Raw genomic sequence first — 9,339 nt, forward strand, 5'->3', positions numbered from 1 at the left:
ACCTTGTGAAGACTTACAGAAAACGTTTGACCTCTGTCATTGCCAACAAAGGGTATATAACAAAGTATTGAGATACACTTTTGTTATTGACCAAATACTTATTTTCCACCATCATTTGCAAATAAATTCATAAAAAATCCTACAATGTGAGATTCTGGATTTTTTTTTCTCATTTTGTCTGTCATAGTTGAAGTGTACCTATGAAGAAAATTACAGACCTCTCATCTTTTTAAGTGGGAGAACTTGCACAATTGGTGGCTGACTAAATACTTTTTTGCCCCACTATCTGATATTGGCAGAAAGCTTAACTTCTTGTTAATCTTACTGCACTGTCCAATTTACAGTAGCTAGAATGGATTTTCCCCCCCTTTGTATTATGTTTTACCAGATCTATTGTTTTATATTCTCCTACATTCATTTCACATTTCTTTCAAATTTCAAAGTGTTTCCTTTCAAATGGTACCAAGAATATGCATATCCTTAATTCAAGGCCTGAGCTACAGGCAGTTAGATTTGAGTATGTCATTTTAGGCGAAGAAAAATAAAAACGTGCGGATCCTTAAGAGTTTTTAATGTTTGTCATGTTTGTGAAATTCCTCATGTCTGTTCATGAGTGCTTTACATATGATCGCTAATGTTATGTCTTCTGATGTCTTTGTGTCTGTCAGGTGAACAACATGGACTTCAGGGGCATGGTGCGTGAGGATGCTGTCCTATACCTGCTGGAGATTCCAAAGGGAGAGGATGTCACCATCCTGGCTCAGAGCAAACCAGATGGTGAGTCACGTCTTCACTCTGTAGAGAAAGACACATCTGTCATTTTATTTCAACTCATGTCGCAGGTGAAGTGGTTTGATGTTTGTGGTGTCTGTCCTCTGTTCCAGTCTATAAGGACATCCTGGCATCGGGCAGGGGGGACTCGTTCTTCATCAGGACCCACTTTGAGTATGAGAAAGAGGTTCCCCAGAGCCTGCCCTTCTCCCGAGGGGAGATCTTCAATGTGACTGACACACTCTATGACGGCAAGCTGGGCAACTGGCTAGCCATCCGCACTGACAAAGACAACCAGCTGCTGGAGAAGGGCATCATCCCCAACAAGAGCAGGTGTGTATGAGGCTACTTATACATAATTACACAGTCATAAGACTCCTATTCCATCTGCAGCCAATGGCAGCCTGAATAAATAATTCACTTAGGTTATTTAAGAACTCATCATGGTGAAATAGGAACTCATAATGTTATTAATGAATTAGTGCTGTGCTTATAGCAGACTATATTTGGATCATGTTAATATGTAGGTGTAATAATCCTATCTATTATCATACTGTATGTAGCCTATAACAATGTTGGAAGATATTTGTTTAATTTGGCTTTGTATTCAGTTGGCACCGTATGTAGTAATTCATATGATCTCAATTTTAGAAGTGATGTTCTCTACCTTGACAGTAGTTTTAACCATGTCTGATGGAATTACCAAGTTTTCACCCAAGTGTTTGAAAGTGTGTGTGTGTGATGATTGAGACTAAGTACTTTATGATTCCTGGTGTTCTCTGCTTCTCAGGGCGGAACAAATGTCAAATGTGCAGAATGCCCAGAGAGGAACAGCCAATGACAGAGGAGACTTCTGGAGGTTGAGGGGTCAAAGGGCGGCAAAGAAGAAGGACCTCCGTAAGAGCAGAGAGGATCTGACTGCCACCCCTGTCACCACTCGCTTCTCTGCCTACGAGAGGGTGGTCTTACGAGAAGGTACGTCTCCCAACGCAAAAGACTCCTATCTCCTGTTGGGGTGTGGTCTAAGAGCCACTTGACTGGATAGAACAGAACAAGTTCTAAACTTTCGATTGAACTTAACTATCAACTGAATTATTAGGAACTTTCTCATAATGGAATGCACAGACAAACTATATAGCATGTCTAACCAGAGCTACAGTTGAAGTTGGAAGTTTACATGCACTTAGGTTGGAGACATTAAAACTCGTTTTTCAACCACTCCACACGTTTCTTGTTAACAAACTATCGTTTTGGCAAGTCGGTTAGGACATCTACTTTGTGCCTGACACAATTTTTCCAACAATTGTTTACGGACAGATTAATTCACTGTATCACAATTCCAAATGGGTCACAAGTTTACATACACTAAGTTGACTGTGCCTTTAAACAGCTTGGAAAATTCCAGAAAATGATGTCATGGCTTTAGAAGCTTCTGATAGGCTAATTGACATAATTTGAGTCAATTGGAGGTGTACCTGTGGATGTAGTTCAAGGCCTACCTTCAAACTCATTGCCTCTTTGCTTGACATCATGGGAAAATCAAAAGAAATCAGCCAAGAAAATTGTAGACCTCCACAAGTCTGGTTCATCCTTGGGAGCAATTTCCAAACGCCTGAAGGTACAACGTTCATCTGTACAAACAATAGTACGCAAGTATAAACTCCATGGGACCACAAATCCGTCATACCGCTCAGGAAGGAGACGCGTTCTGTCTCCTAGAGATGAATGTACTTTGGTGTGAAAAGTGCAAATCTATCCCAGAACAACAGCAAAGGACCTTGTGAAGATGCTGGATGAAACAGGTACAAAAGTATCTACATCCACAGTAAAATGAGTCCTGTATTGACAACCTAAAAGGCCAATCAGCAAGGAAGAAGCCACTGCTCCAAAACCGCCATAAAAAAAGCCAGACTACGGTTTGCAACTGCACATGGGGACAAAAATCACACATTTTAGAGAAATATCCTCTGGTCTGATGAAACAAAAATAGAACTGTTTGGCCATAATGACCATGGTTATGTTTGGAGGAAAAGGGGGGAGGATTGCAAGCTGTGAAACACGGGGGTGGCAGCATCATGTTGTGGGGGTGCTTTGCTGCAGGAGGGACTGGTACACTTCACAAAATAATGTGGATATATTGAAGCAACATCCCAAGACATCAGTCAGGAAGTTTAAGCTTGGTCGCAAATGGGTCTTCCAAATGGACAATGACCCCAAGCATACTTACAAAGTTGTGGCAAAATGGCTTAAGGACAACAGAGTCAAGGTATTGGAGTGGCCATCACAAAACCCTGACCTCAATCCTATAGAAATTGTGTGGACAGAACTGAAAAAGCTTGTGCGAGCAAGGAGGCCTACAAACCTGACTAAGTTGCACCAGCTCTGTCAGGAGGAATGGGACAAAATTCACTGAACTTGTGGGAAGATTGTGGAGGGCTATCTTGACACGTTTGACCCGAGTTAAACAATTTAAAGGCAACGCTACCAAATACTAAGTTAGTGTATGTAAACTTCTGACTTCAGATGTGAGATACTAACCGTGTGTCTGTTTTGATCCTCAGCTGGCTTCAGGAGACCAGTGGTTGTGTTTGGGCCCATTGCAGACGCAGTCAATGAGAAACTGGCCAACGACCTGCCTGAGGAGTTTGTCATAGCCAGTGAGTATGGTGCTCCTAACTTCTGCTTGTAAACGAAGGTGCATCATGTATTTACGTTAGGTGCGCTCAATTTAGTATTTTTAATTTCAATGGAATAGTTCCACATTTGTTCACCGTGCGCTGACCGGTCTTTCTAAATTGAGCATTTCCTTATGGCTTCTATGATCATGTGTGTTTATGTAGTATTGGTGAGAAGCTGATGTGTTTTTGTTTGACCACACAGAGACCGAGCCCAAGGACGCAGGCGCTGACAAGTCCTCCGGTGTGGTGAGACTCAATACCATTCGTCAGATCATCGAACAGGTAAACGCGACCACCACCGGCGTCTTCATCCTCCCCATTTTAATCATTACCATCATCTTCATCCACCCCTTACCTTCATCACCGTAGTCGTCATCCTCCACCTTACTCTTCCTCTTCACTGTCATCTTCTCCAGCTTCCCTCTCACATTGACCCTGTCTCCCTAGGACCGCCATGCCCTGCTGGACGTGACTCCCAAGGCAGTGGACACCCTGAACTACACCCAGTGGTACCCCATTGTGGTGTTCCTCAACCCGGACAGCAAGGGGGGCATCAAGACCATGAGGAACCGCCTTGTGCCCGGCTCCAGTCGCAGCGCCCGCAAACTCTACGAGCAGGCGGTCAAAATGAGGAAGACCTTTTCCCACCTCTTCACTGGTCAGTCACACACAGCAGCTCCTATGTATATGGCACTGTACATGTCACTGATGCAAGTCCCCAGGTGAATCCCTAGTATTATGAAGCCCAAACACTAGGGTTGGTCTAAGGAGGCCACATTGTTTCAGTAATAAACTATGATTACGCTGTATTTCTTCTGTTTCTGTTGTGCCAATCATTCTGGTTTGTTTCTCTGGACAGCAACTGTTGACCTGAACTCGGCCAATGACGGGTGGTATGGGAGTGTGAAAGACTCTATCCGGGCACAGCAGGAGCGGGCTGTGTGGATCTGTGAGGGCAAGGTAAGCTCTGTTTTTATTTAATACATATACACTGAACAAAAATATAGATGCAACATTTGAAGTGTTCCTGACATGTTTCACACACACAAAGCTTATTTCTCTCAAATGTTGTGCACCAATTTGTTTAGATACCTGTTAGTGAGCATTTCGGATTTACCAAAATAATCCATCCGCCTGATAGGTGTGGCATATCAAGAAGCTGATGAAACTGCATGATCATTACACAGGTGCACCTTGTGCTGGGGACAATAAAAGGTCACTCTAAAATGTGCACTTCAGGCCTGTGCACAAAAGCCGTTGCCAGATAATTTAATGTTAATTTCTCTACCATAAGCTGCCTCAATGTTATTTTAGAGAATTTGGTAGTACGTCACCCATTGAGCAGGTTTGGGATGCTCTGGAATGACGTATGACAGCATGTTCCAGTTCCCGCCAAAATATCCAGCAACTTCACACAGCCATTGAAGAGGAGTTAGGCAACATTCCACAGGCCACAATCAACAGCCTGATCAACTCTATGTGAAGGAGCTGTGTCGCGCTGCATGAGTCACACCAGATACTGACTGGTTTTCTGATCAACTCTATGTGAAGGAGCTGTGTCTCGCTGCATGAGTCACACCAGATACTGACTGGTTTTCTGATCAACTCTATGTGAAGGAGCTATGTCTCGCTGCATGAGTCACACCAGATACTGACTGGTTTTCTGATCAACTCTATGTGAAGGAGCTGTGTCTCGCTGCATGAGTCACACCAGATACTGACTGGTTTTCTGATCAACTCTATGTGAAGGAGCTGTGTCGCGCTGCATGAGTCACACCAGATACTGACTGGTTTTCTGATCAACTCTATGTGAAGGAGCTGTGTCTCGCTGCATGAGTCACACCAGATACTGACTGGTTTTCTGATCAACTCTATGTGAAGGAGCTGTGTCGCGCTGCATGAGTCACACCAGATACTGACTGGTTTTCTGATCAACTCTATGTGAAGGAGCTGTGTCGCGCTGCATGAGTCACACCAGATACTGACTGGTTTTCTGATCAACTCTATGTGAAGGAGCTGTGTCTCGCTGCATGAGTCACACCAGATACTGACTGGTTTTCTGATCAACTCTATGTGAAGGAGCTGTGTCGCGCTGCATGAGTCACACCAGATACTGACTGGTTTTCTGATCAACTCTATGTGAAGGAGCTGTGTCGCGCTGCATGAGTCACACCAGATACTGACTGGTTTTCTGATCAACTCTATGTGAAGGAGCTGTGTCGCGCTGCATGAGTCACACCAGATACTGACTGGTTTTCTGATCAACTCTATGTGAAGGAGCTGTGTCTCGCTGCATGAGTCACACCAGATACTGACTGGTTTTCTGATCAACTCTATGTGAAGGAGCTGTGTCTCGCTGCATGAGTCACACCAGATACTGACTGGTTTTCTGATCAACTCTATGTGAAGGAGCTGTGTCGCGCTGCATGAGTCACACCAGATACTGACTGGTTTTCTGATCAACTCTATGTGAAGGAGCTGTGTCGCGCTGCATGAGTCACACCAGATACTGACTGGTTTTCTGATCAACTCTATGTGAAGGAGCTGTGTCGCGCTGCATGAGTCACACCAGATACTGACTGGTTTTCTGATCAACTCTATGTGAAGGAGCTGTGTCTCGCTGCATGAGTCACACCAGATACTGACTGGTTTTCTGATCAACTCTATGTGAAGGAGCTGTGTCGCGCTGCATGAGTCACACCAGATACTGACTGGTTTTCTGATCAACTCTATGTGAAGGAGCTGTGTCTCGCTGCATGAGTCACACCAGATACTGACTGGTTTTCTGATCAACTCTATGTGAAGGAGCTGTGTCGCGCTGCATGAGTCACACCAGATACTGACTGGTTTTCTGATCAACGGCGCTACTTTTGTTTTTGTGACCAGTCATGTGAAATCCATAGATTAGGGCCTAATGAATTTATTTCAATTGGCTGATTTCCTTATGAACTGTAACTCAGTACAATCTTTGAAATTGTTGCATGTTGTGTTTTTTAAATATTTTTGGTGTGTGTACGCACGCACGCACACACACACACAGAGAACAAAAATATCAACCGCAACAATTTCTAAGATATTAATTTACTTGAATATGTGAATGTATGTCCTGTATGTAGTGTCTTTCATACCAACTTGCGTCTTTCTTTCAGTTGGACGGCTCTGAAGAGGAACTGGATATCCATGATGACCACATGTCATACCTGTCAGCGATGAGCGCCGATTACCTGAGCATGGACAGCCGACTGACCAGCGACTTCGACGACACGGCCGACGAGGGTGGGGCTTACACCGACAATGAGCTGGACGAGCCAATGGACGAGCCCCATCAGCCGGTGTCGGCCATCAGCCGCTCCTCAGAGCCCGTACTGCCAGAGGAGGTGGGTGTGCTTTACTACTGTCAATCACGAGCCCTCATTGTCAATCACTCATCCAGTGTCAGAGATGGAGACTGGCATCTGTCTCTCTCAAGTGTACTCCATTAATCTCTCATTGCCAGTCAACAATCTTGACTTGTTGTGTTGACCTAGTCTGTGTTTGTTGACATGCGTACATCCCTCCATTCCCACCTGTAGAGACGCCATCCTGCCCCCATACCTCGTATGAGGAGATCAGGGAGCAGAGAGGTGCTGAGAGACCCCAGCCCGCCCCCCACCTTCGTCCCTGAGCCCCCCAAGGTGAGACCCCCTTGAACCCCACCCTCAGCTCTCAAACCCTGTACCACATTTTGTGCTTGCTTTTAAGACCAGAATATCCTCTTCTATTGCACCAGGTGAGGGTGCAGTCTCGGGGGGGCTATGACTCCCATTCCAGCAGCACCATTAGCAGTGACGCGGCCGGGGGGTCCAAGCCCGCCCCGCCCCCCGTGGCCCTCAAGCCCACCCTAAAGGCCCCCGGCCAGTCATCTGAGGACCACAGTGTCCAGGGGGGAGAGGACCCGGCTAACCGCTCATTCATTGGCAAGGTGAAGGCCTTCGAAAAGATGGACCACCTGGCCAGAGCCCAGAGGATGCTGGAGCTCCAGGAGGCCGAGCAAGCACGGGTCAGTACTACTGGTGGAAAACAGACAGTAACGCCCCTAGCAGTAAGATGTAATGCCCATAAAAGAACCAAATGGTTCTTCAGGGGAAAGTGATAATTTCATATATTCTGATTTAAATGTTTTATTTCAAGTGCCAAAAGGTATATTCAAGTGCATGCAGTTGAAATCGGAAGTTTACATTACACTTAGGTTGGAGTCATTTAAAACAATTTAAAGGCAATGCTACCAAATAATAATTGAGTATGTAAACTTCTGACCCACTGGGAATGTGATGAAATAAATAATTCTCTACTATTTTTGACTTTTCACATTAAAATTAAGTGGTGATCTAAGACCCTGTCTTACTGGTATTAAATGTCAGCAATTGTGAAAAACTGAGTTTAAATGTATTTGCCTAAGGTGTATGTAAACTTCCAACTTCAACTGTATGTTGCTTTATGTTTAATGTACAGTATGTGCGTTGACACAACTGTCAAACTCCTCCTGCTCTCTTGACTGTAGCTGGAAATAGCCCAGAAGCACCCAGACATCTATGCAGTCCCAGTGAAACTACCAAAGCCCAACCACAACCGCCCACAGCCAATAGGGTAAGTTCGTCTTTTTAACCTTGTCGATCACCACACAAATTAGCATTTTTACTTAACTTTCCACTGCCTGTCAGGTTGGGTTCAATACTTTTTTTTTTTACAGACTCAATGCCCAACAATCTGAATGAACAAAAATGTCTCTCCCGCTCTCCTGTGTGTCCAGCTCAGAGCCCCAGACCCCGTCCTCCAGGCCACCGTACTCTGAGAGCAGGGGTCACTACGACGACGATGAGGAAGAGTACCGCAGACAGCTGGCCAACCAGACCAGACGAGGCTACTACAGCAACCCCCAGAAGTACAAAGACACTGAGATGTAGGACAGACAGATCCACCTTATTGTTCTCACTGTGGTTACTCGAACACCCTGTCCTGTGGCCCCACCTAGTGGCAGGATGATATATCCCATTCAGGTGTGTCCTGACATTGACTGTTTCCCTCACTGTGTGGGATGGCGTATATGCCTTTTAACCTCCCAACCCCGCAGTCATATTTATCCAAACCAATAGGGTTCGAATACACTTTTTATAACCGTGTATGTATATATATATGATCTTTTTACATGTTTTAAATCTTGTTTATTTCAATGTAACAGATCTGGACAGACATGGGGGTACTCTGTCTCCAGCTGGCCTGTTAGTGGGTGGTGGGTTATCTCTCATTGCATACCCTTTGATTTACTGTACTCTGTCATTTTTGTGTATTTTAATACTAGAGATCAGCGCATACAAAGTGCCTTTTATAGTGTAGCAGTGTCAGACCACTGAAAGAAGCAGTCAGCACTAGGCTCTGAGGTGATGGACAAAACATGCCAATTTACATACAACCTGAGACAATCACATTTTTATGGCATATACAGTATAGATGCTCCATTCTTGTTTTACCAGGGGTGTCAACCATCTGTATATGCATCATGGTCCTCTTCATGCGGCTGAAATCAACTAGTGAGTCGTTAACTTTCTCAAATAAATCTATTTTAAACTTTCATTTGTGTCGTGGTGACTGTTGTTTCTAGGAGTTCATTCAACCAGGTGCAAATTATAGCACAGCTGCAACATCGCAGTTACATATGTTTTACATGCAAGGCTGTAGAAGTGGTTTTGGTCCAATGAAAAGCTCACATTTGGGTTACCACGCCCCCATGGAGACAGTTTACAGTACATTCATAGGATCCTGAAAGACCAAAGGTGTTTCTCCTCAATACGCATATTTAAATTCCGCTATCTGGTTACTGATCAAACATTAATCTGCCTGGTAAACTACTCTG

At 44.6% G+C, this 9,339-nt stretch overlaps 1 protein-coding gene across 3 annotated transcripts in view; it reads left to right on the forward strand.

Annotated features, from left to right (window-relative positions):
• The window catches only part of tjp2a (tight junction protein 2a (zona occludens 2)), a 36,025-nt gene extending 26,968 nt beyond the window's left edge, over positions 1 to 9,057 (forward strand). For 2 of the 3 annotated variants that reach the window (XM_036967844.1, XM_021590854.2), the window contains 12 exons: positions 669 to 777; positions 885 to 1,104; positions 1,562 to 1,746; positions 3,333 to 3,428; positions 3,652 to 3,731; positions 3,897 to 4,107; positions 4,309 to 4,409; positions 6,599 to 6,826; positions 7,022 to 7,123; positions 7,219 to 7,488; positions 7,990 to 8,075; positions 8,239 to 9,057. In XM_036967844.1, coding sequence (XP_036823739.1) covers positions 669 to 777; positions 885 to 1,104; positions 1,562 to 1,746; positions 3,333 to 3,428; positions 3,652 to 3,731; positions 3,897 to 4,107; positions 4,309 to 4,409; positions 6,599 to 6,826; positions 7,022 to 7,123; positions 7,219 to 7,488; positions 7,990 to 8,075; positions 8,239 to 8,392 — 1,842 coding nt within the window. In that variant the 3' untranslated portion in view covers positions 8,393 to 9,057. Of the gene's footprint in view, positions 1 to 668; positions 778 to 884; positions 1,105 to 1,561; positions 1,747 to 3,332; positions 3,429 to 3,651; positions 3,732 to 3,896; positions 4,108 to 4,308; positions 4,410 to 6,598; positions 6,827 to 7,021; positions 7,124 to 7,218; positions 7,489 to 7,989; positions 8,076 to 8,178 lie in introns of all 3 variants that reach the window. The other variant, XM_036967845.1, reaches the window with a different exon arrangement.
• The last annotated feature ends 282 nt before the right edge of the window (positions 9,058 to 9,339 follow it).

The sequence above is a fragment of the Oncorhynchus mykiss genome, chromosome Y, assembly GCF_013265735.2.
Source record: "Oncorhynchus mykiss isolate Arlee chromosome Y, USDA_OmykA_1.1, whole genome shotgun sequence".
Taxonomy (NCBI): domain Eukaryota; kingdom Metazoa; phylum Chordata; class Actinopteri; order Salmoniformes; family Salmonidae; genus Oncorhynchus; species Oncorhynchus mykiss.